The following is a 27,526-nucleotide window of genomic DNA, read 5'->3' as shown; positions in this document are numbered from 1 at the left end:
ACATTGAAAAATAAATATTCACATAGACCAGGTGCTGCTGTATGGAGAAAGTACAGTGTCTGAATGGGCCACCAGTTTACTGCTGATTTCTAAACAAACCAGGAAGATGTGCTAATCCACTTAATGTTGAAAATCTGCTAATGTATTAGCTCTGATTTTATTTGGAAATTCCAAATAAAATGAACAGGTTGATCTTAATTTATAACCTAGCAATTGAAAGGTGTCTGCACTTCAGTTGAACTACTCTGATGCAGCATAAGTGAAAACTAACTAAATGTACATGTGGCATAAGTTGCAGTATATCTGCACGTAGAAGTCCCTGCAAGGTTCAGTCGTGTTCTTAAAATGTCACCAGACCCCATCAATTCAATGTATTCAACTGATACAGCCCAACCAATGGTTAAAATATTTGTATTCATGATTGAGGAAGACCATAATCTTCATAAGAATTGTCATCTTCCTCGCTGCTAGATTCTTCTCCAAACATATTCCCTCCTGTGGAAGTTAATTCAAGTTTGTTCTTTGATGTCAGCTTTAAGACAATGAGGACAGGGTTGTTGCTCATGCCAAGAAGAATGAGGTTGCTTTCAAGTGCTAAAGTCATGTTCTGAATAACGCTGTCTGGTGTAAAAATGGACAGTACTGTGCCACTATCGAGATCCCAAATACTCACGTCACCTGAGGCAGGAGAGTAAGATACGAGTTAGAGTATTTTAACACATTTAAACAACTATTTATAATACAGTACTTTCAAGCTCAAACTGCTGTGCTCTGGCTTTCTAATTGATTCAAGCCTATGATTCCTCCTCTCTACTCCCACCCCTTAAATACCATACAGGAAGAAGCAGAGAGACTGAAGTCTTCATAGGCTTTGGACTTTTTGGAATATGACATAATTTAATGGGAAAATGAGAAATACAATTGTATTTTATTCTCTCATCTCCTGTTCATTTAGAGGCAATCTCGCCATACACTTTACAGACTACCCAGATCTGACAGGTATCTGCCAATAGAGTTATTGGGTGCCAAAAAATGGTTGGTATTTGCTTTGTTCTGAATTAAGGCATTAAGGTTAAAAAATCTTTCCATAGCTACAGATCAACATTCTTCCATCATCATAGTAGGCATAATGGAGCTCTATCATATCTTCTTACTCAATTTAGCCCTTCGGAAGTAGATTAATGATTTATGTTAACCCAGTGCAGTTAATTAGCTTTCACAACTTTGATATATTGATGTTCTGCTGCAGGCCCATGGGCCTGAATCACTGCTTGATGAAATGTGAATTTGTGACTGCAGTCCAACATTTTTGAGTACATGCTGGAAACCAGGTACTCTATACAGATTTTGTAACCAGTCAAATTGTGTGCTTCCAACAGTCATTGAAGAAAATGGAATGGCTGAAGTAAAAGGACCAGTTCTCTTCAGCAAACAGGAAACTGCTCCCTGGGGCAAATAACTGAGCTATCATTTGAACCAATGGATAGTGTGCTTCAGGTCCCCACTTTTAATAGGGAAGAGAAACATTTAATTCTTAGAAACAGAGTTAAATCCAGTTGCACATACCTGCCAAAACGATTGCTTTTGATCCGCGATCTGTCAAATGCACAGTACTGTTTGTTCTAAAGTGAAGGTTTTCATATCCTGGGATTGTCTTGTGGCCTTTTCTGAATGGGTCCCACACTTTCAGTCTGTTATTTAAAAAAAGTGAAAACATTCCATCACTACCAATTAACTTGGCATGCTCAAAAGAAAAGGAAGGGTTCAAATTATGCTCCAGGTGTGGAATGATACAATTGCTGCCCTAGAAGAGTTGGTTAGTTCTGTGCCTTAATGAACTGAATTCATGACACAATACAAAGTCAACTTGTTAACTAAGTTGGCGATATCCCTGAAAGCAGAAACACAATGCACAAGATCATCTTTTTGATGGCAGCAGGTCTGGAAGTGATGCTGGCTACCTCATGTTCTGCTTGTGCATGTTTGGAGTATTGCAGTCACTGGGGACAGCATGAGCTGCATTTATCAGATTGCACACCCATTAGACTGCTGGTTTGTGCATTGTAAATAGAAAGGCTTGAGGAAGTAAAGTGATATTTTAGTTATTGCAGAATTGCAAGCATCTAACCTGCTCTTGTAACGAAAATATTTATGTGGTTGATTCAGTTAAGTTTGTGGTCAGTAGTAACATCTTCACCATCACCTCCACGTTGATGGGGATTTAGTGGCTTGTTCCTGTTGAAGATGATCACTGTTTTGAGTGGTAGGAAGAATTGTGTCATGGTCAAGAACTCAGTCTCTAGCTCAGATCTAGCTGGGTATTGTGTAAATGTTTTATTTTTATGCCGCATCAAAATGAAGGCTAAGGGGAAGCATGAGGAAAGGATGGCAGGTTATGCTAAAACAAATAGTAAGATGTTCTTCAAACCTATTAACAGTAAACAGTTAGTGAAGGATAGAGTGGGGCCCATAAGGAATAAGCAGGGCAAACTGCTCACTGAAGCAAAAGGTATGGCAGAGGTGCGAACTGAGTACTTTGCTTCTGTCTTTACCAAATTATAAAATGGTGATAATGGCCTAGTTGAAAATGAGGGTGTTGAGCAACTGAGCAGGATAATGGTGCAGGTAGAGAGGTTGCCAGGCATGGATGAAATGCATCCTCGATTACTGAGAGAGGTAAGGGAGCAAATTGTGGAGCTGTTGACAGAAATTTTGCATGCCTGTCTAAACACAGGATTACTCCTGGTGAACTAGAGGATTACAAATGTAACACCATTATTTAAGAAAGGGGCAAAGAATAACCCAGGAAACTACACACCTGTCAGCTTGACATCAACAGTGGGAAAACTGATGGAGGCCATATCACAGGACAAGGTAAATACACACTTAGAGAAAAACAAGTTGATACTAGACAGTTAACATGGCTTTGTCAAGGGTAGTCATGTCTGATGAATCTGATTGAGTTCTTTGACGAGGTGACGCAGGCAGTGGATGAGGGTAGTGCTGTAGATTTGGATATTTGGACTTTCAGAAGGCATTTGATACAGTGCCAAATGGCAGATTGTTAGCAAATTAGAAATGTTTGTGATTGATGGGTCTTTGGCAGGTGGTTTAGAAATTGGCTGAAATATGGAAACAGAGGGTAGGTATAGATAGGCATTGAGCCTGAACTGTCTGTGTTTCTTCTACCAAAATGCATTCCTTCACATTTCTCTGAATTGAAATTCATCTGCAAAGAATCTGCTTATTTACCAACTTGTCAATGTCCCTCTGAAGTCACTCAGTGTTATCCTCATAACTCACTATTCTCCCTAGTTTACTATCATCTGCAAATTTAGACATATTGCCCTCGACTGGAGACAAGTTCAAAGTGGTGTTCGCCAGGGATCAATGTTTGGACCCTTTTTCTGATTTATATAAACAATTTGGAGACGGGTGTTGAGGGCAAATTCTCTAAATTTGCAGATGATACTAAGCCAGGGAGAGTAATGAATTGTGAGGATGACACTGAGTGATTTCAGATGGACATCAACAAGTTGGCCAAATGGGCAGACACCTGGCAGATGAATTTCAATTCAGAGAAACGTGAGGGAATACATTTTGGTAGAAGAAGCATAGAGACAATACACACTCAATAGTACAACTTTGAGGGGAGTACAGGAGCAGAGGGATCTTCGGGTTCACTGGCATAATTCTCTGAAGGTGGTCAGGAAAGTTGAAACAGTTATAAAGAAGGCTTATAGGATCCTGGGGTTTATAAATAAAGGAATAACATATAAAATCAAGGAAGTGATGCTATGTACAGTGAGTAAAATTGAAAAGCTTTATAAAACAGCAACATAGGATTTTGAGAAGTTCCCTGACAATAAATAAAGCCAGATACACCAAGAATGAAATAATTAAGGGGAGCAAACCATTTTATTTAGCCCATCATGCCTGTTTCTCCGTCTGATAAAATTATCACAACTGATTGTTGGCTTAATTCCACTTTCTTGCCTGTTCCCCTTAAGACTGATTGAATAATTTTTGATCAATCTTATCCCTGAATATATTTTATGGTCAGTCTCCAATTATTCATTTTGCAAGAGAATTCCAAAGACTAATAACACTGATCCCTGTCCCTTAATTTAAATCTGTCCCTAGTTCTAGATTTTGTCCTGAGGGGAAACATCTCAGCATCTACCCTGTCAAGTCTGCTCAGAATCTTGCACATTTCAATAAAATCACCACTCATTCTTCTAAACTTCTGTATGTTTGGACCTAACCCGCACAAACCTTACATCATAAGACAGCCCCTCTATCATAAGATTCAGCCTAGTAAACATTCTTCAAATGTTTTCAATGCAAGTACATCCTTCCATGAGACTAAAAGTGTACAATGTACTCAAGGTACAATCTCAGCAAAGCACTGTACAGTCACAGTGAGGCTGCCCCTACTTTATACACTAATCCTCTTGCAGTAAAGACCAACTTTGGTTTGCTTATTACTTACAGTGCCTGTGTGCTAATGTTTAATGTACAAGAACATCCTAATCCCTTAGTACTGCAGCAATTCACAGTTCTCATTAAAAAAAAACTTTTGCTGTTCTATTTTTCCTGCCAAACTGGACAACCTTTCTTTTTCCCACATTATATCCCATCTGACAGTTTTGCCCACTCAACCTACTCTTCATATCCAATTCACAATTTGTACTACTACCTATTTTGTATCTTCAGCAAATTTAATCACAGTATAGTCAGCCTCCTCACCTAAGTTATTAATATAGATCATAAATAGTTGAGGCCTCAGCAATGATCTCCACAGCACTCCAATTATGGTTTGACAGTCTGAAAATGACCCATTTATCCAAGATCTTCTGTTTCATGTTAGTTAGACGTTCCTCTATACTTGCTGATCTATCAACCTCAACACCACAGAAATTCTTGTGCAGAACCTTCGTGGCATCTTATCAACTATCTTTTGGAAATCCAAAATGCTCTGTACTTACTGATTTCCCTTTATCCACTGCTTGTCAATCCTCAAGAGAACTCTAGTAAATTTGTCAAACCTTAGTTCACTTTCTCAAAACCAAGTTGTCTCTGCCTTATTTTATGATTTAGAAAAAAACCCTGCTACTTTTTTTAAGAAGCAGTAACAAGGAAGAAATAATAAGACAATAGAGTGCCCAATGAACGGCAGGACACTAGGAAGTACAGAGGAATCTTGTCCAAAAATCCCTGTAAGTGGCAGGACAGGTTAATAATTAAGAAGGTATACCGGACGCTTGCCTTTATCAGTCAAGGAACAGGTTATAACAGTATGGGATGTTATGCTGAAACTGTACAGAATTTGGTTAGGCTACAGCTGGAGTACTGTGTGCAGTTATGGTCTCTGCACTATATGAAGATGTGATTGCACTGGAGGTGTGCAAGGGAGATTCACTAGGATGTTGCCAGGGATGGAGCACTTTAGCTATGAAGAGAGGCTGGATAAGCTCAGGTTGTTTTCTTTGTATACAACAGCTAGACAGCCAGAATCTATGGAATTTACTACCAATGCATCCATTATCAAGTAGCCACTTCTCGTAAGACTCTAGGATTAAGCCCTTGCGTTCTGTGGACTGTAGTTATGTTCAATATATCAATAATCATTGCTATAAATTTAGTATTCTCTTGTATGTCCCCAGTACCAGTTTAAATTACTACACTAATTCACAGAAAGAACAGAATAAAATTCACTGATTACCTACCTGGTCACCTAATTATTGCCTCTAGATTTTTATTGTATCTAGCTCCCTCTCTTGGTCTCATCCTTTTTATAAAGGAGAACTACACCAAATTTTCTTGCTTACCAAAATCCCAACAGTTAAGTATTCAGATTTGCTTTAGTCTTGAGTTGCTCCTTCAGGAAAATAGCCATCTAATAAACGTGTTTCTCAAAAACATTGCAATTTCATTCTGTCACCAATAGAAGGCAGTAAAGGATACTCTAATCCAACAGATGAAGTGACCCGAATACAATTTAATAGTATCAATGACAATGTCTCAGGAAAGTGCATGTAGTAAGAACATGTTATGCAGCAGAATTTTACACCAAAACAGATAAAGTATTAGGGCAGATGATCAAAGACTTAAGTTCTGAGGATCATATCAGAGGAGGGAACAGAGTTAGGTGTCTGAAGTGATCTTTCCATTTAGACAAAAGGACCGTTCTACCCAATCTGTTGACCTTGCCCCACGTTGTGCTGCAATTTGAAAGACATGCTTGTCATGATTAATGAGCTTTGTGTTATTCTCAATCAGTGAAGTGTTTAAGTTTTTGAAGTGATAATAGTATTATGCAGTACCTGTTTGCTTCCATAACACCAAACACAATTCGGTCAGCATTGCCCGTGATCGCAATGCAACAGACGTTTGGTTCATTTTTTAAACGTTTCTTGACCTGAACACAAAACAATGTACTTTTCAAAAAAAAAATTATGCAAGTATTCATACATGGTATCTATACATCTGTGAGAATGTATTAGTTTATTTGGCTTGTGTGACCGGTTTATTTGTTCCATTGATGTTCACAAGGGGTAACATATTAACCATTCACCTGGTGTTTGCTCTACTTTGGTGCAATTAATGGAACCTTTTGCATTCAATTGAGAGAGCAGAAGAGGCCTTCATTTAATAAAGATCCTCAGACAGTGACAACTACAGTGAAGTATCAGTGCCAATGGTGTGCACAAATGTCTAGAACGAGGCTTGGAACCAGATTATTTGGCTTTGAGGCAAAAGTGGAAACTGCTCTTTCTCCTGCTAGAAATACTCAATTAAGATCTGGCTGCATCTGTGCAGAATTTTGCTGTCACAAGGCAGGATCACTTCGGCATGGGAAACAGCAAAATTGGTGGTGTGGGGCTGGTGAAGCTAGACCAAAGTGTTAGGGATGGGAGAAGCATAGAATTTCAGAAAGGCTTCCCACCACAAAAGGGTAGTGAAACAAATTTAGATATTCAAATGATATTTAAGGGCTGTTTTACTGGACTATTGGCATATTTCCAATGGTGGATTGTTACGCCCCCACCACCCCTACTGGTGGCTGGGAGGCAAGCAGATGAATTCAGGTGCCCTCCCAGCAGTCAGAATGAAGGGAGTAGGAGTAGTCTTGTATTTAAGAGGGGCTGTGGACAGGCAAGGTAGCCTGAGCAATTCTCTTAATTGAATATTAAAGGAAGCTGCCATGATTTTAACTACATTCAGTTGGCTTCAGGGCTCCACCTTCCTCAAAAGTAACCACTGTTTCCCATGGTGCTGCTGAGTCTCCTGAGTTGTTGGCCAATCAGATTGGCTGGCAGTTCTCTGCAGAGGGACTTGTTCCCAAGAGAAGGGCAGTCACCAGTCAATCAATTCTAACCCAGAGCTAAATGGCTGTGGAGCTGTCAACATCAGCCCAAGTGTGTTCACCATTGACCTTAGTGGCAATGGAGCAGGAAGCCCTGCAATCCCCCAAAATTTCCCACCCAATATTTAAAATGGTTACCGCAGTTCATGAAACAATAATTTGGTTTTCTCTGTCCACTGATGCTCCCAGGCCTGTTGAATATTTATAGCATTTTCAGTTTTCATTTCAGATTTCCATTGTCCACTGTATTTGTCTTATGTGGAATTGAGTTCTTACAATGGAATGTGGGTGATGCTGGCATGGTTAGCATTTGTTGTCCATCCTGTATTGGCCTTGACCCAATGGCTTGTTGGGTAGACGACAGTTAAGAGTTAACTCCATTGTTGTGGGTCTGGAGTCACATGTTGGACAGACCAGTCAGGATAGGGGTTTTCCTTCTCTAAAGGACATTAGTAAACCAGATACTTTTTATAACAATCAACAATTGTTGTCATGTTTATGTTCCAAATTCAGCAGCTGAATTTAAATTCCACCAGCTGTCATAGTGGTATTTGAACCCATGTTACCAGAACATCTTTGGATCACTAGTGTGGTGTCATTACCATTATGCCTCTATCTCCCCCTTGCTTATGGTCAGATTAAATTAATTAAGAATGCACACTATTTCCAAAATGTGAGATGATTTTCTAAGATGCTGACCATATCTTAGATATTACAACAAGCATAAAAGAAATGAATTTTTTTTTTACCTTCCCTGTCTGCAAGTCCCACAAAGTGACGTAACTAACTTTCTCCATGTCATTATAATTTGACAGCGCTAGATAGCTGCCACTGTATGTCAATGCAGCAATGTGCAAGAACAGCATGGATGTCCTGTCTTCAATGGTCTGAATATGAGATTCTGTCTCCAAGCTGAAGACAGCAAGATGATGTGCAAAGTAAGAGCAGACAATTATCTGAAACAGAGATTGCATTTAAAGTTTGGTATTAATATGACTGTAAAATGCTTTTCTCCCTCTACTCCTTGCCTCATGTCTCTTGAGGATATGTACAGTTCTTCAGATCCCCAATATCCTTGATTTCTTTCTACTGAATGCCAATCTGAACTTACATAGAGGAATGTCACATATCTGTCTGTCGGAATGTATTTGATCTCAGCACATTCTTATCTTGTCATTGCTTCCAATGATCAGGAGCACAAACTCTAGCTAATTTCCTTCTCCTCCATAGTTACTAGGATCTCACTTGACTACAAATTCCACTCAGCCTACCCACTACCATCATTGAAGCATGACGACTGGTGGGTCAGGAAAAGCCCTCATTCTGGGTAAATGGCAAAGGGATTACAGATGGCCTTTTCAAATCATAAACAAAAATAAAGATCAGCACAAACTGGACTGCAGGATTCCCAGTTTGTATGACTGTCTAATGACTCAATATCCCTTTACACCCGAAGTAAGCTACTCTTATTCTATATATGTGTGAATATTTTCAATACTGCTTGTATGATTTTCTTTCATATCTTCTTCAATCTGCTCCCGATCATCTCCGTGGCACCGTGAATTTTTGAGTGTCAACTTCCTCTGTGCCCATATTCTTAAATGATTCCAAGTAAGTGCTGAAGAATACTGATGGGTGATGAGCCCTTTGCTTTTATACATTCATGGGATGGGAGCGTCACTGCATTTATTGCTCATCCTTAGTTGTCCTTGAAAAGGGGGTAATAGCTTTGAACTGCTGCAGTCTATCTGTGGTAGGTAAATCCACAATGCCAATAGGCAGGGAATCCTAGGATTTTGACCTGGCAGCGCTGAAGGAACTGTGACGAGGTTCTCATTCTTTGTAGGGAATTTCTCAGCTCTGTTCATTGTCTTCCCCATCTAAAATCCCCTAACTGCCCGGCTGAGATGGAACCACCGTCTTGGGACTCATGGTGTGCACTAGTATAGCAAGGTTTAATTCTACCAAGTTACCTATGGAACAATAATTTATGGGAGCACTTGTACAGGCAATAATTAATTCTCTAATTATTCTCAATCTGTTTGAAAAGAATGATATAAACATAACATGACATAAGGTCATTCAGCCTCACAAATTGATTTTTTACTCAGCATGTGAATACGATGCACCTCCATGTAAATAGCTTAACGACTTACAAGTAGGTTCATCAAGCCCCAAGGTCTGAGTGTATAATTGGTTTTGAAGGAGACATAGTAAGAGATAACACAACGTAGAGGCAGGACAGTGGTGGTGTTGGAGTGACAACCGAGGGATCTTGCGTTCAAATTTCACCAAATTGAATACAATAATTTGAAATTGAACACAATATATCTGCTGACTTGTGGATTAACACCAGAATGAAGGACCGTAAAGTTGCAGGATTATAACAAAATATTAAAAATGTGGCATACATCAGACTCTAGTGTGATTTACTCAAATTCCTCCAAATGAGGAAGATTTCCATTTATGAAACACTTTTCACAACATTAGACTACCCCAAAGCTTTCTATCATCAATGAAGTAGTTTTGAAGTTTGGTAAAAATGGATGAACACAGAGCCGATCTGTTCACAGCAGAGCTTTATAAATAACACTGTGACAACTGGATAATTCTTTTATTGTTTTTTTTTTAATTGAGGGATAAATATTGCTCAGGACAACAGGCAGAACTCCACTGCTCTTCAAAACAATACATGCAATCTTTTACCTTCTCCCACAAAAGCCTGCCATCTCTTCTGAAAGTCAGGAATTGTTGAGTAAGTCAGCCAGTTGTAAAACTCTGAGTGATCAGCGTGATCTTATCTGCATTAACCAGCAAAACTAAAGCTTTAGAGTATCTGTCTGTCACACTATTCTCCCATTTGTGACAATGCTGGCCCTGTTTCACAAACTATGATCCTCATGCCAATATTGAACAATGTCTGCCCTCTGCCAACTGGGACCTGCATACCCAGATCTTGTCTTGTTTTCCTGTGCATCTGTTATACACTCCACGCCTTCTTGCTGCATCCTAAATAAAGTGTTCAAGCTGGAGAGGATAAAAAACTTTGCAGTAAATGTCTGCTATAACTTTGGTGGAAAACTTGTGGAAACCTTGGAAATATAAGGCAAACAACTGCTTATGCCATTTCTCCTCGGTTTTCTCTGCTCGAATTTTACTTATGATGGGAGATGGGAAAAAACTGCGTAATTTTAGTCTGATCTTCAATTGTAAGCTGCAGGTTTCATCTGCTGAGAATAAGTGTTTTAGCAGAATAACAGTGTGACTCAGTGGAAATTATATATTTAAAAATATTTTTATATTGTTTTTCTCACCTTCTCATCCCCACTTAGCAGGTACTGATCAATGGGGTTAGACTTCTCATTTGAGAACTGCTGCAATATTTCAATTTCCTGCTTCACTTCCTTGTCCAGCCTCCTTTTATGTGCCGTCTTTGTCTCACTGCGCTTTTCCCAGGGAGTGAGAAATGCTGAAATTACACAGGGACACTGTGTCTTACTTCATGATTAAAATATCAACCATGTGCTGACAGGATTTCCTCTTACTTGTTTCACAGCATGTGGGCATTGTTGGCTGAGCCAACATTTGTTGCCCCTTCCTAAGTCCCCCGGAAAAGTTTTTCCTGCCCATCAGAAAGTGGTGCTGAACCAACTCCATGAGGCGCCACAGTTCATGTGCTGAAGGAACACCTACAGTGCTGTTGGAAAGGGAGATCTAGGATTTTGACCGAGCAACAGTGAAGGAACAGTGCTATAGAGTCAGAGATATATAGCACAGAAACAGACCCTTTGGTCCAACTTGTCCATGCCGACCAGATATCCTAAATAAATCTAGTCCTATTTGCCAGCATTTGCCCCAAATCCCTCTAAACCCTTCCTATTCATATACCCTTTGAGATGCTTTTTAAGTGTTGTAGCTGGCTCCACCACCTCCTCTGGCACCTCATTCCATACACGCACCACCCTCTGCATGAAGAAGTTACCCCTCAGGATCCTTTTCAATCTTTCCCCTCTCACCTTAAACCTATGCCCTCTAGTTTTGGACTCCCCTACCCTGGGGAAAAGGCCTTGGTTTCATCCTATCCATGCCCCTCATGACTTTATAAACCTTTATAAAGTTACCCCTCAGCCTCCGATGCTCCAGGGAAAATAGCCCCAGCCTACTCAGCCTCTCCCTATAGCTCAAACCCTCCAATCCTGGCAACATCCTTGTAAATCTTTTCTGAACCCTTTCAAGTTTAACAATATCTTTCCTATAGCAGGGAGACCAGAATAGGTGTGTAATGTTCATGGTGCTGCTGAGGCTCCCGAATTGGCAGTCCTATATCTTCAAAGATGCTAGCTCCCTTGCTGAGCAACAGTTCTGTAGACTCACCGGTTCCTGACTGAATTGGCCACTATTCAATGCAAACACAGAGAACGCTGGAGAAACTCAGCAGGTTTGGCAATATCTGTGGAGAGAGAAATAAAGTTAATGTTTCAAGTCTGGTATGACTTCTTCAGAACTATTTAATGTTGCCTTTTGATGGTGATTGTCCAAAGGCTACCGGACTTTAAAGGACAAAGGAAAAAGATTCACATGAGACTCAAAATGTTAATTCTGTTTCTCTCTCCGCAGATGCTGCCAGACCTGCTGAATTACTCCAGCATTCTGTGTTTGTTTCAGATTTCCAGCATCTGCAGTTTTTTTGCTTTTATTTTAACTTTTAATGTCATTTTAAGACTTCATTTTATATGTGAATCCTACTGGTTTTCTGTTTATGGTCCAAATGGAACAAACTATTTACATCTACATTATCTGCATTTTGCAATATTTTAATCATTACTCTTCCAAAATTTTTTTCTCTGAATGAAAGCAAACTGAATGCTGGTCAAACAGCATTCAGAATTACTACAGAGCTGTTTCAACATTAGATTTTTATTCTATTTCTAAAGGTCATCTCAAAGTTACAAGAAGTGAGTTCCAGTATCCTTCCCAAGACGTCTCATAGATGATACAGCTTGTGTTCATTCTAAATAGCTAACTTGTAGTATTCCTGTTCTGCATAAAACACTCACACTTGCAACATGGTATGGAATATATTTACCTCCTGATCCTTTCGTATCTCTTTCTTTTTTCTTCTGGGCCAGAAGCTCTTTGTAGAGATTGTCTTTTAAGTAGGAAGTGAAGACATTTAAGGAAAGTTTGTCTTTGTATGTGGGTCTGATCCGTTCCTTTATTGATCCAGTATTCAGGTTCCAGATAACAAGGTGATCTCTTCCCATAAACAGAAATAAGCATTATGTTTTCATTTTCTTCGAAGATAAGTGTCCTTTGTGATTTTTATTTATGCAGAATATGATTAGTACATTAAGTGGAAAGAAACTATTTTACATCTATTCTCTAACTTGTTATGTCATAAATCCTCCCCATTTAGTAACTTTCTTGGGTATAAGTTTAACTTTCCAAGTCATTATTAGAACTCTGTCTAGTTTTATTGCAAAGGTCTGCATCATAATTGGATGGCAGATGTTCTAACATCTCCTGAATAGTGTCGGCCAGAGTCAATGGATTAGACAGTAGATTTTTTTTACTCAGCCTGTTCAGAGATATTATTACACATCTTTACAACAGTTGGAACTTGAACCTAGGCCTCCTGACTCAGAAGTAGGGACACTACCATTGCACCAAAAGAGCCCTAGTCATGGGCTAGATTGTGTGCTTCCCCAGCAGTGGTTAGAATGCAGGATGAGTGCAAAAAAATCCAACAAGCACTGTACTCATTACATGCACTTCTGTTCCCAGCCACAATTAGTTGGGAGATAGGAAATCATTAGCCTACTTCCCTCCTCTTGAGCAAATTGAGGTCCTTAAGTCACCAATTAATGGTTACTAAAGAGTTTCATTTCACCACATCCAGCATTGTATCCATGGTGCCGGAATCCCATGTAGCTGTGCAGGCTGGTTTCAGGCAAGTGATGGGATGGGATCCCCTTCATGGGTTTCCTGCCCCATCAAAGGTGGTTTAATGGTTCTGGAAGAGTTATGTTCAAGTTTCATTAGCTACACCCAACCTTGTGAGATCACATAGTCTTTAGGTGGAGAAACGGTTCATCTTGTATAAGATCTGGCAAAGACAGAAATGACCCACCTGGCTCCTGATGACTGTACATGTACCTAACTAGTTAATGTTAATTATACCCATTGCTATCATGAAATAAACTGCACTTTGGTATGTAGACCAGCATTTCTTCTTTTTAAGACTCTCTCCAGTGGTATATCCTTTATCAATGATAATTAAACAGACCCTTAGATTTTGTATAGAAAGGCTGATTGGTGACAATGAACCATCAACTGCCAGTGGTTGGTAACCAGAGCCTAGCCCCTCAATCCCCTTCACTGTCAGTCTGGATATGTTGGCACAGTGGGCTGCCTGCAGTTCTAGCAGTGGCCATTCTCTCCCAGTGGCACTGCTGGAACTACAAATCTGTTGGCCATTTGATTCGCTGGCAGCTTTTTAAAATGGTATTTGTTCCTGAGACTGGAGTCCTGGCTCCAACAAATAAGCATTGGTTCTAGTGGCACATTCATTAGGATTGTGGAACATTTCAGTCAGAATTGGTGGTGGGGAGGTGACGTTGTGATGCAGGGAGTGTAATGTGGACTATGATTTTCAGTTCAGTCCAGCCATTGTTGTTCCACCTACCTAGTTTAAAACTATACTCCTGAATAATAATTCTTAAGACCTTTCTTGGGTTTAAATTAAACAATTAATACAGGGAGAACTAGCCTTTTGGATACAGAATTGACTCGAACATAGGAGACAGAGGGGGATGTCGGAGGGTTGCTTTTCAGACTGGAAGCCTGTGACCAGCAGTGTGCCACAAGGATCAGTGCTGAGTCCACTGCTTTTTGTCATTTTGGATGTGTCTCCCTCCTAATAGGAAGGATGTTTTGAAACTTAAAAGGGTTCAGAAAAGATTTACAAGGATGTTGCCAGGATTGGAGGGTTTAAGCTATAGGGAGAGGCTGGGGCTATTTTCCCTGGAGCGTGGAGGCTGAGGGGTGACGTTATAGAGGTTTATAAAATCATAAGAGGCATGGATAAGGTGAATAGACAAGGTCTTTTCCCCAGGGTGGGCGAGTCCAAAACTAGAGGGCATTGGTTTAAGGTGAGAGGGGAAAGATTTGAAAGGGACCTAAGGGGTAACATTTTCATGCAGATGGTGGTGCGTGTATGGAATGAGCTGCCAGAGGAAGTGCTGGAGGCTGGTACGATTACAACATTTAAAAGGCATCTGGATGGGTATATGAATAGGAAGGGCTTAGAGGGATATGGGACAAATGCTGGCAAATGGGACTAGATTAATTTAGGATATCGGGTTGGCATGGATGAGTTGGACTGAAGGGTCTGTTTCCATGCGTACATCTCTATGCCGCTATGACTCTAATTGCTATTTTAATAATTCTACAAGCATATATTTAAAGTGCACACAACATTTTGTATATCTTCCTTACACACCCTGTGTGAACTCTGATGAAAGATACGGAATGAGAAATACCCTGACCAGCTCAAGGAGTTAGAAAAAAAATGCAACATTTTAAAAAGGTGAAAACAAAATATCCCATCACGCGTGTTCCAAAGGAGGTTAACTAACATAATCTGTTATTTACTTTTTCTTTCTACTATTTTTGCTGTACCAAAGGCTACTATGTCCCAGACACAAGACATTCAGTCACATTTCTATGAAGAAGAAAAACTATCATTGGATTACGTCTTGTACATCACTAGGGGAAGCGAATACTTTGGCAGCTTTCATCCTTTACAAGCATTACATTTTGAAGTATATGTTACCTGGGAAGTGTATTCTCACCTGTATTCAGATAACCCTAGTAGCAGATCTCCTGGCAAAATTCTATATTCATGCTTGGGAGAAGGGATAATATACAGGCCAGTCAATTTCTTCGAGAACTTTTTTTTCAACAGATCATACATTACAAGTGTCTGGAGCAAAGAAAATAATAATATTGATAAAATTTTAAAATAAGCATCTACGTGGGGTGCAGGTTTCTTAGATGGTAGAAATTAATTGTTCGAAGGTAAATTGAACTGTGAACAAGATAGAAAGTACAATATTTCAATACTTATCCTTTCTGCTGATTAATACAGTGAGAGAACTATTCATAGCCTTTCTAGGAAATGGCTGGACTGTATGCATTTGTGGCATTTCCTATTTTTGCTGATGATAATTGTTTGATTTCTTTAATTCAGTGAGACAGCAGTATAAGACTGTATGATGTAAGAGCAGAAGTAGGCACAGCAACTCTGCTCTGCCATTCACTGAGATCATTGCTAATTTGACAATCCTCAATTCCACTTTTCTGCCTTTTCCCAATATGCCTTAATTCCTTTACTGATAAAATATTTCAGACTTAAGTATGTGGAATAACCCAACCTCTACAGCTCTCTGTAATTAAAAGAAGTCCACAAATTCTTTACCCTTTGAGAGAATAAACTTGTCATCTCTTTTCAATGGGTGACTGCTTACTCTGCAATTATGCCCTCTGCTCCTAAACATTCCTACAAGAGGAAACAACCTTCCTGTATCTACCCTGTGAAGCCCCCTAAGAATCTTATATGCTTCAATAATGTCTCCTCTCATTCTTCTAAACTCCAATGAGTACAAGCCCAACTTCTCCTTATAAGAAACCTCTCCATTTCCGAAATAACCATTCCAGAGAACCTTCACTGGACTAGCTCCAATGGCAAAATATCATTCCCTAGGTAAAGGGTCAAAACTGTTTCATAGTATTCTAGGGTTGATCTAACCAGTACGTTGTATAGATTTAGTAACACTTCCCCATTGTTCCATCAAAATAAAGACAACATTCTACTTGCCTTCCCCACTACCTTTTGAACTTGTATGTTAGCTTTTTGTGATTCACGAACAAGGCCTAGTAAATCCCTCTCTGCTGCAGCATTTTGCAGTATTTCTCCATTTAAATAATAGTGAACTCTGCTATACTCCTACTAAATAACCTCTCATTTTCCCATACTATATTCTATCTGCAAAATTTATCGACTTAACCAGTCCATAAACCTTCTGTGGACTCTATCATTCTCACTACATGCCCTTCCATTTATTTCTGTGTCATCTGCAAACATGGCAATAGTACATTCATTTCCCTCAAAGTCATTATTATATATTGTAAAATATTGTGACCCATGAAGCATGCCACTATTTGCAGGTTGCCATCCTGAAAATGCCCCCCTTATCACAAATCTCTACTTTCTATTAGTTAGGTAATCCTCTATCCATGCTATTATACTACCCCACCCAACAAGGTGGGCTCAAATCTTTTAAGTAGCTTACTGAGTTACCTTATTGAACATTTTTTAGAAATCTAAATATATTACATCTAACAGTTCCCCGTTATCTATCCTGCATACCACGTCCTCAAAGAATTCTAATAAAATTTTCAGACATAATTTCCCTTTCATGAAGCCATGTTGACAGCTTGATTATATTATGCATTTCTAAAATGTCTGCTATCAGATCTTTTATAATGGACTGTAATATTTTTCCAATGACAGATGTTAAGCTAACTGGCCTGTAGTTACCTACCTTATATCTCTCTCCCTTTTTGGACAATGGCAATCTTCCAATACTCTAGGACTTTTCCAGAATCTAAGACTCCTTGGAATTCTACTAGCAGTGTATTCACTATCTCGGTAACTATTTCCTTTAATGCCCTAGGATACAGCCCATGAGATCCAGGGAGGGGGAGCCTATCAGCCTTTAGTCCCATTAGTTTCCCCAGTACTTTTCCATCTAGTATTGGTTATTCTATTTATTTCTCCCCATTCCTTGATAATTTAGCAGTTTTGGAATGCTCTTCATGTCTTCCACCATAAAGATCGATACAAAGTATTTATTCAACTCTTGTCTTTTCCTGTTTCCCCATTATTATTTCCCCAGCCTCTTCTCCAAGTAGCCTTTGTTCACTTTGGCCTCTCTCTTTCTTTGTATATATTTAAAGACTTTAATATTACTTGCCAGTTTGCCATCAAAAGGTTATTTTCTCCCTCTGTTTCAGTTCAGCTTTTGTTGGTTTTAGAAACTTTCCCAATCCTCTGGCTTGCCACTAATCTTTACCACATTGTATTTTTTTCTTACAATTTGATGCTATCCTTAACTTCCTTGATTAACCATTGTTGGTTTCTTCACTTCCTAAAATCCTGCTTCGTCACTTGGATTTATCTCTGTTGTGAGTCAGGGACTATTTTCTTAAACTAATGTTCATCAACCATCTTTTTTGAACTAGGGGGCATGGTTTAACAATAAGGGATCTGCCATTTAGACTAAGTTGAGAAGAATTTATTTTTTCTGAAGGTTGTTAGCCTGTGTACCCCAGGGAGTAGTGCAGATTGGAGTATTCAAAATATTCAACGCAGAATTACATACTTGATTGACAAAGGAGTCAAAATTTTTGGGAGTCCCAGAGGAATGGAATCAAGGCCATGATCCAATCAGGTCTGACCTTGCTGAGTGGTGATGGATGGCTTACTTCTGCTCCTAATTCTTGTGTCCTTTTGAAGCTTTGGCACATTGGACTCAACTTGCATGACATAGCTGATAGTGTTAATTCAGATTTGCAGTTTTATACTGATATGAAAGCAGCCTCATTCCCGCATTCAATGAACAAAAGCACTTCCAAGAAGAATGAATTACATAAAATGGATTAAACAGACAGGAAAATAGAGTGCAGGTTTTGACCAGTTCCAGAGGTGATGGAAGCAAAAGTGTTTGGTAAAGGCAATGTGTTGGATTATTTACATGGGCCCAGTGGAACCCACACCCTCCAAAGACCCCACAAATAATCTGGGCCAATGTTTCCCTGATTTTGCCTTCTTCCCTCACCAAATTACCAGCCCTCCATCTGTTTTCCTTTGGTGAATCTGGAGAGTTGTATTTGGATGTCATATTGGCATCCATCCTTTTCTGATTTTCATTTTCAACAATGTCAGTGTAAACAAGTATTGGGAAGGAAGGAAAACTGGCTGCTGACTTGCATTAATCAGTTTTACACTATTGCCAAAGTCAAGCTATCTGCCACTGACATAAATAAGCTGTGATAATTTATATCCAGACACACAATTCATATAACTTTGCATTGTAACAGAATGGAAAAAAAAATACCTGAAAAATGGGCCTTGGTGTTTCTGTGGAAGTAGCTGAGCTCTTATCTGAAAGGATGTAAAGTTTCATATCTCTCACGAGTACAGTGCTTGTACTTTCAACCAGCCCCCGCTCTAACTGGACTGCTTGTCCAATATACTTAGATTTTCTTATGTTCCAGACAGAGATAACTTCTGCATTTAAGCTCATGCACACTACATACCTACAATACAATAAACACAGAAATAAGATCTTGAAACAAATAAATCAAAATGAGTAATAGTTTACAGAAACTGTTTTACTTACTTACTTCAAAAGATAGAGTGTTGTTTAATTTTTTTCTGCATGTCGTTGAAAATATTCTCCCTGCTGTGTGTTCTAGGATCAGTTCACAAAGCTGTTCCCGTATAACTACAATATCAATAACTAGCCAACAATGAGCATTGGTATCTACCAACACAGAAAATTGCCCAGCTATGTCCTGCCACAAAAAGCAGGATGAATTCAAACAAACTAATAACTGCTCTATCAAGCTACTCTCAATAAACAGTAGAGTCGTTTGGAAGTCACACAACATCAGGTTATAGTCCAACAGGTTTATTTGAAATCACAAGCTTTTGGAGCACTGCTCCTTCGTCAGGTGAATGGAGGGAAGTGCTGTCCAACATCAGCACCTCTACAACAGTAGAATAGGGGAGACAGCGGTGCAGAGGTATTGCTACTGCGCTAATAATCTAGGTAATTCTCTAAAATCATTGGTTTAAGTCCCAAAATGATAGCTGGTGGAATTTAAATTCAACTTTTAAATCTTAAATATAAAGCTAGCCTCTGTCATGGTAACCAAGATGCTTTTGTCAATTGTCATTTAAAAAAAACACTGCTCAGTCACCAATATTCTTTATGGAAATCTATTTTGCACCTTATCAGGTCTGGCCCACGTGAGTCCAGGCCCACAGCAATGTGGCTGACTCTTAACTGTCCTCTGAAATGGCTCATTGTGGGCCATCAGCAGCGGCAGAATTAGACTCTGACAAAATCAGCAACCTCACGGCCTGACATATCCCCATTCTACCATTAGCATCAAGCCAGGGCATCAAACCTGATTCAGTGAAGACTGTGGGAAGGCAACCCAGAGACAAAGCCAGCCATACCAAAAATGAGGTATCACCCTGGAGAAACTAAAAAAAAGGACTACTTGCGTGCCAAACAGCATAAAGCAGCAAGTGACAGGGCTAACAGATTCCTCAATCAATGTCCTCCTAAAATACATCACCTCACACTTTTCAGGCTTAAATTCCATTTGCCAGTGTTCAGCCCATCTGACCAACCCTTCTATATCATTCTGTGATTTTGTGTCATCTGTGAACACACTGATCATACCTCCTACGTTCATGTCCAGATCATTAATGAACACTACAAAGATAAGGCACGCAGCACCAAATCCTGTGGTATACTACTGAACAGAGACTTGCAGTCATTAAAGCATTCTGCAACTATCACCATCTGCTTTCTGTCACCCAATCAACTTTAGATCCAAATTGCCAAATTGCCCTGGATCCCATGGGCTCTTAACTTGTTAATTAATCCACCATGCAAGATCTAGTCAAAAGCTTCTCTGATGTCCATGAAGACTACTACCTTCATCTACACAAACAGTCACTGCCTTGAAAAATTCCATCAAATTTGTTAGACATGATCTCACCCTTTCAAAGCCATACTGACCATCCTTGATTAATTCTAAACTCTCCAAGTGGAGATTAATTCTGTCCCTCAGAAATGTTTCCAACAGTTTCTCTGCCACAGATGTTAGCCTGGAGTTTTCTGATTTATTCTTACCACCCTTCTTGAAAAATGCTAACACATCAGCTGTCCTCCAATCCTCTGGCACCTCTCCTGTGGCCAGAGAGGATTTGAAAATTAATGACAGGGTACTTGCAATCGTCTCTCTTGCCTCCCACAGTTGCATGGGGTACATCTCATCTGGGCCTGGGGATTTATCCCTTTTCAAACCGGCTAAAACTGCTAATACCACCTCTCCTTCAATGCTAATTCAAATGTATTATAGCCCCCCTCCCTGATTTCTATACATACATCCTTTTCTACAGTGAATAAAGATGCAAAGTACACACTTCAAACTTCAGCTCTGACTTCTGACTACATATAAAGATTGCAACTTTGGTTCCTAACGGGCCCTACTCTTTTCCTGGTTATTCCCTTGCCACTAATATACTTAAAAAAAAACAAGAACAAAGAACAAAGAAAATTACAGCACAGGAACAGGCCCTTCGGCCCTGCAAACCTGCACCGACATGCTGCCTGTCACAACTGAAATCCCCTACCCTTCCGGGGACCATATCCCTCTATTCCCAAGCTATTCATGTGTTTGTCAAGACGCCCTTTAAAAGTCACTATCGTATCTGCTTCCATTACCTCCCCGGCAGCGAGTTCCAGGCAATCACCACCCTCTGTGTAAAAAACTTGCCTTGTACATCACCTTTAAACCTTACCCCTCGCAGCTTAAACCTATGCCCCCTAGTAACTGACTCTTCCACCCTGGGAAAAAGCTTCTGACTGTCCACTCTGCCCATGCCCTTCATAATCTTGTAGACCTCTATCAGGTCACCCCTCAATCTCTGTCATTCCAGTGAGAACTACCCAAGTTTCTCCAACCTCTCCTCATAACTAATGCCCTCCACACCAGGCAACATTCTGGTAAATCTTATCTGTACCCTCTCCAAAGCCACCACATCCTTCTGGTACTGTGGCGACCAGAATTGAACACAATATTCCAAATGCGGCCTAACTAAGGTTCTATAAAGCTGCAACATTACCTGATAATTTTTAAACTCAATGCCCCGGTCAAAGAAGGCAAGCATGCCATATGCCTTATTGACTACATTCTCCGACTGCGTTGCTACTTTCAGTTACCTGTGTACCTGTACACCCAGCTCCCTCTGCCTATCAGTACTCTTAAGGGTTCTGCTATTTACCATATATTTTCCATCTGGATTAGATCTTCCGAAACGCATTACCTCACATTTTTCCAGATTAAACTCCATCTACCATCTCTCTGCCCAAGTCACCAACCGATCCATATCCAGCTGTATCCTCTGATGTTCCTTATCGCTATCCACAATTCCACCAACCTTTGTGTCATCGTTAATCTTACTAATCAGGCCAGTTATATTTTCTTCCAGATCGTTTATATATATTATAAATAGCAAAGGTCCCAACACTGATCCCTGAGGAACGCCATGAGTCACAGCCCTCCATTCAGAAATGCACCCTTCTACTGTTACCCTCTGTCTTCTATGACTGAGCCAGTTTTTTATCCATCTTTCAAGCTTGTGCGACTTTAGCGATGGAAAGGGAGCGGTATATACCGCAGGGCAAGAGTTATAGCTGGGGGAAAGGCAATTATGAGGCGATGAGGCAAGATTTAGGATGCATAGGATGGAGAAGGAAACTGCAGGGGCTGGGCACAATTGAAATGTGGAGCTTGTTCAAGGAACAGCTACTGCGTGTCCTTGAGAAGTATGTACCTGTCAGGCAGGGAGGAAGTGGTCGAGCGAGGGAACCGTGGTTTACTAAAGAAGTTGAATCTCTTGTCAAGAGGAAGAAGGAGGCTTATGTAGAGATGAGGCATGAAGGCTCAGTTAGGGCGCTTGAGAGTTACAAGTTAGCCAGGAAGGACCTAAAGAGAGAGCGAAGAAGAGCCAGGAGGGGACATGAGAAGTCTTTAGCAGGTAGGATCAAGGAAAACCCTAAAGCTTTCTATAGGTATGTCAGGAATAAATGAATGACTAGAGTAAGATTGGGGCCGGTCAAGGACAGTAGTGGGAAGTTGTGCGTGGAGTCCAAAGAGATAGGAGAGGTGCTAAATGAATATTTTTCGTCAGTATTCACACAGGGAAAAGACAATGTAGTCGAGGAGAATACTGAGATACAGTCTATTAGACTAGACGGGATTGAGGTTCATAAGGAGGAGGTGTTAGCAATTCTGGAAGGTGTGAAAATAGATAAGTCCCCTGGGCCGGATGGGATTTATCCTAGGATTCTCTGGGAAGCTAGAGAGGAGATTGCAGAGCCTTTGGCTTTGATCTTTATGTCGTCATTGTCTTCAGGAATAGTGCCAGAAGACTGGAGACTAGCAAATGTTGTCCCCTTGTTCAAGAAGGGGAGTAGAGACAACCCTGGTAATTATAGACCAGTGAGCCTTACTTCGGTTGTGGGTAAAGTGTTGGAAAGGATTATAAGAGATAGGATTTATAATCATCTAGAAAGGAATAATTTGATTAGGGATAGTCAACACGGTTTTGTGAAGGGTAGGTCGTGCCTCACAAACCTTATTGAGTTCTTCGAGAAGGTGACCAAACAGGTGGATGAGGGTAAAGCGGTTGATGTGGTGTATTTGGATTTCAGTAAAGCGTTTGATAAGGCTCCCCATGGTAGGCTATTGCAGAAAATACGGAGGCATGGGATTGAGGGTGATTTAGCGGTTTGGATCAGAAATTGGCTAGCTGTAAGAAGACAGAGGGTGGTGGTTGATGGGAAATGTTCATCCTGGAGTTCAGTTACTAGTGGTGTACCTCAAGGATCTGTTTTGGGGCCACTGCTGTTTGTCATTTTTATAAATGACCTGGATGAGGGCGTAGAAGGATGGGTTAGTAAATTTGCGGATGACACCAAAGTTGGTGGAGTTGTGGATAGTGCGGAAGGATGTTGCAGGTTACAGAGGGACACAGATAAGCTGCAGAGCTGGGCTGAGAGGTGGCAAATGGAGTTTAATGCGGAAAAGTGTGAGGTGATTCACTTTGGAAGGAGTAACAGGAATACAGAGTACTGGGCTAATGGTAAGATTCTTGGTAGTGTGGATGAGCAGAAAGATCTCGGTGTCCATGTGCATAGATCACTGAAAGTTGCCACCCAGGTTGATAGCGTTGTTAAGAAGGCGTACAGTATGTTAGGTTTTATTGGTAGAGGGATTGAGTTTCGGAGCCATGAGGTCATGTTGCAGCTGTACAAAACTCTGGTGCGGCCGCACTTGGAGTATTGCGTACAGTTCTGGTCACCGCATTATAGGAAGGATGTGGAAGCATTGGAAAGGGTGCAGAGGAGATTTACCAGGATGTTGCCTGGTATGGAGAGAAAGTCTTATGAGGAAAGGCTGAGGGTCTTGAGGCTGTTTTCGTTAGAGAGAAGAAGGTTAAGAGGTGACTTGATAGAGACATACAAGATGATCAGAGCATTAGATAGGGTGGACAGTGGGAGCCTTTTTCCTCGGATGGTGATGGCTAGCACGAGGGGACATAGCTTTAAATTGAGGGGTGATAGATATAGGACAGATGTCAGAGGTAGGTTCTTTACTCAGAGAGTAGTAAGGGTGTGGAATGCCCTGCCTGCAAAAATAGTAGACTCGCCCACTTTAAGGGCATTTAAATGGTCATTGGATAAACATATGGATGATAATGGAATAGTTTAGGTTAGATGGACTTCAGATTGGTTTCACAGGTCGGCACAACATCGAGGGCCGAAGGGCCTGTACTGCGCTGTAATGTTCTATGTTCTATTACCTTCTGTATCAGCCTGCCATGAGGGACCTTGTCATAGGCCTTACTGAAGTCCATGTAGACAATATCTACTGCCCTACCTTCATCGATCATCTTCATCACTTCCTTGAGACACGACCTCCCCTTCAGAAAACCATGTTGCTTCTCACTAATATGTCCACTTATTTCCAAGTGGGTGTAAATCCTGTCTCGAAGAATCCTCTCCAATAATTTCCCTACCACTGACGTAAGGCTCACCGGCCTGTAATTAGCTGGATTGAACATTTCTGAATTTTCCTTAATGTTACCCGCCAGTGTTTTCTCATGTTTCCTCTTTGCTCTTCCAATTCTTTTTGAGCAACCCCCTGTACTTTCTATACTCCTCAAAGCCATCTGCTGTTTTGAGTTTTCATTATATACCATAAGCTTTCTTTTCTTTTCCTTATCCAATCCTATATATTCCTGATATCCAGAGTTTTATTGACATGTTGTTCCCACCTTTTACCTTTATGGGATCATGTTGGCCCTGTATTCTATTACCCTTCTGAATGTCTTCCATTGTCCTGATGTGAATTTTCTTGCAAGTAGCTGCTCCCTATCAACTTTAGCCAAATCCTGTCATACCTTATTAAGTTGACTTTCTCTCAAATCCAGAGCCTTTATTTCAAACCCTTCTTTGTCCTTATCCATAATTACCTTATTTTTTACTGAATTATAGTCACCACCACTGAAATTCTCCCCCAGTATCACATGTATCACTTCTCCAGCTTCTTTCCCTAAAATTACGTCCAACTTGCACCCTCTCTTGTGGGACCTTCTACATGTTGGCTTAAAAAGGTCTCCGGGACAAGTGAAAAATTCCATCTCCTCTAAGCCTTTCATAATCTATCCAAGTTAATACTTGGGAAGTTTTATTATAATTATATATAAATATAAAAATATGTATAATTAATAATTATTAATTTATTATGCTTACACTTCTTTGAGATTTACCTACATATCTATCTTTCTATCTCTCCTTTACTGTTTGGGGGGCTTATAGGCTACCACCAGTGACGTGATTTCCACACTTTTTATTTAAAAGTCATCCCCCGATTAATAATAAATAATTTTCAAAAATCCATAGACAGAGTTTAACGTGGTAAAATTTAGATGCAATTTGTACAATTAATCCAATTGTGGATGCAGTAACCTTACCCAGGATAGCTTTTCATTGGAGTAATTTCCCCAATCGTTTCAGTGTTCTTCATATTGTTCACACTGATGCTCAATGACTGATCATTGATCTTAGAAGCTAAGTTCCAGACCCGCAGGAAATTTTCTCCATTACAGACGGCCAGGCAGAAACGCAGGTCAAGGCATGCACCTGAAATATCAAGACATCCATTATTCTACTGGATGTAACATGATATATTTAATGGAAAGTTTCTCACATGAACATTAGAAATATCCACGATATGGAGGTGCCGGTGTTGGACTGGGGTAGACAAAGTCAGAAGTCACAGGACACAGCTCCGAAAGTTTGTGATTTCAAATAAATGAGTTGGATTAGAAATAGGAGCAGATATAGGTCGTACTATCCCTTAACCTTGCTCCATTATTCAATGAGTCCATGTTTGATCTTCTATGTCAACCTCACTTCCCTGCTTTATCCAAATATCCTCCAATTTTCATGGTATTCAAAATTCTATTTCAGTATTCAATATACTCAGTGAGCATCCAACAACAGAGGGTTACTAGGGAAAGGATGAGACCTATTAGAGACCAAGGGGATAACTCTTGCATAGAGCCAGTGGACATGGGTGAGGTCTTAAGTGAATACTTCTCATTTGCATTCACTCAGGAGAAAGATGGGGTTTTCTGTTTGGATGGTGAGGTTCTAGAACACGTTAAGATTAACAAGGTTGAGGTATAAGATGTATCCGAGGCTGCATCCCAGAGGCAAAGGAATAGATTGTTGGGACCCTGGCAGAGATATTTAATATCGCACTGGCCACATGTGAAGTGCAAAATGACTGGAGGATATCTAAAGTGGTTCCTTTGTTCAAGAAGGGCACCAGGGCAAGGCCAGGTAATTACAGACCAGTTAGTCTGATGTTAATGATAGCAAGTTATTGGAAAAAATTCTAAAGGGCAGGATTAAACAATACTTAGAAAGGAAGGAATTGATCAGGGATATTCAGCACAGATTTGTTAGATGGAAATCCTGTCTGACTAATTTAATTGAGTTTTTTTTGAAAAGATGACTGAACATATTGATGAGGGTAGTGCAATTGATGTCATTTGCATGGACTTCAGTAAGGTTCGACATGGAAGGCTGGTCCAAGTGGTGAGACCACATAGGATCCCAGGCAAATTGGTAAACTGGATCCAAAAGTGGCTTGCAAGTAGGAAGCAAGTAGGTGATGGTGGAACGTAGCTTTTGTGATTGGAAGCCTGTGACCAGCAATGTACCACATGAATCAGTGCTAGGACCCTTGCTGTTTGTTATGTACATAAACAACCTGATGTTAATGTAGAAAGTATAATAAATAAGTTTTCAGATGACACAAAAATTGATGATATTGATGATAGTGAGGGGAATGGCCTCAGGCTACAGAGTGATTTGATCAGCTGGTAAATTGGGTAGAGCAATGGCAGATGGAATTTAATCCAAATAAGTGATGAAGGTGATTGATGAGGGTAGAACAGTGGATGTTGCCTACATGGATTTTGGTAAGGCTTTTGACAAGGTCCCTCATGGTAGGCTCATCCAGAAGCTTAAGACACATGGGATCCACTGTGACTTGGCCGCATTGATTCTGAATTGACTTGAAGGCAGAGGGAAGTGGAAGGGTGTTTATTTTGGCTGGGGATACGTGACCAGTAATGTTCCGCAGGGATCCATACTGGGACTACTGCTGTTTCTGATATATATAAATGACATTGGGTGAAAATGTAGATCAGTGGGTTCGTAAGTTTGCAGACAACACAAAGATTGTTTTCTGAGGAAGGGTCACTGGATATGAAATGTTAACTCTGATTTCTCTTCACAGATGCTGGCAGATGTGCTGAGTTCTTCCAGCAACTTCTGTTTTTGTCAAAGATTGAGGAAGTTGTGGATAGTGTAGAAGGTTATCAAAGGATACAGCAGGATATAGATCAGTTGCAGATATGGGTGGAGAAATAGCTGATGCAGTTTAATCCAGGTAAGTGTGAAGTGCTGCACTTTGGGAGATCAAATGTTAAGGAAAAGTATACAATTAATGGTAGGACCCTGAACAGCATTGACGTACAAAGGGATCTTGGGATTCAAGTCCATAGATCCCTGAAAGTGGCCACACAAATAGATAGGGTGGTAAAGAAGGCTTATGGCATGCTTGCCTTTATTGATCTGGGAATTGAGTACAAGAGTCAGGAAGTCATGTTGCAGCTTTGTAAGACTTTGGTTAGGCCACACTTAGAGAATT

At 40.2% G+C, this 27,526-nt stretch overlaps 2 protein-coding genes across 2 annotated transcripts in view; both read right to left on the bottom strand.

Moving 5' to 3' along the window:
* On the bottom strand, window positions 1-25,405 carry si:ch211-212k18.6. The gene is made up of 9 exons (XM_020521761.2): window positions 25,275-25,405; window positions 18,550-18,751; window positions 15,223-15,353; window positions 12,456-12,625; window positions 10,684-10,838; window positions 8,119-8,325; window positions 6,327-6,421; window positions 1,567-1,691; window positions 1-678 (listed from the first exon to the last, which is right to left on the bottom strand). Exons 1-9 carry the CDS (start codon window positions 25,325-25,327, stop codon window positions 416-418), a joined length of 1,401 nt encoding a protein of 466 aa, XP_020377350.2. The 5' UTR covers window positions 25,328-25,405; the 3' UTR covers window positions 1-415.
* Window positions 1-27,526, bottom strand: part of LOC109920854 — a 174,135-nt gene that overhangs the window by 61,133 nt on the left and 85,476 nt on the right. The gene's annotated exons all lie outside the window — the stretch shown is intronic.

Source organism: Rhincodon typus, chromosome 3 (genome assembly GCF_021869965.1).
Source record: "Rhincodon typus isolate 14 chromosome 3, sRhiTyp1.1, whole genome shotgun sequence".
In the NCBI taxonomy this organism is placed as follows: Eukaryota; Metazoa; Chordata; class Chondrichthyes; order Orectolobiformes; family Rhincodontidae; genus Rhincodon; species Rhincodon typus.
This window is presented reverse-complemented; position numbering and strand designations above follow the sequence as displayed.

Bases quoted from the DNA above. Each gene is read 5' to 3' on its own strand.
- si:ch211-212k18.6 (XM_020521761.2), bottom strand. From the start codon at position 25,327: ATGAAGAACACTGAAACGATTGGGGAAATTACTCCAATGAAAAGCTAT. The intron at 8,326-10,683 runs GTGAGAAAAACA...TCTCTGTTTCAG, and splicing joins TGCTAAGTGGGGATGAGAAG to ATAATTGTCTGCTCTTACTT. The intron at 6,422-8,118 runs GTAAAAAAAAAA...TTTTGTGTTCAG, and splicing joins GGGACTTGCAGACAGGGAAG to GTCAAGAAACGTTTAAAAAA.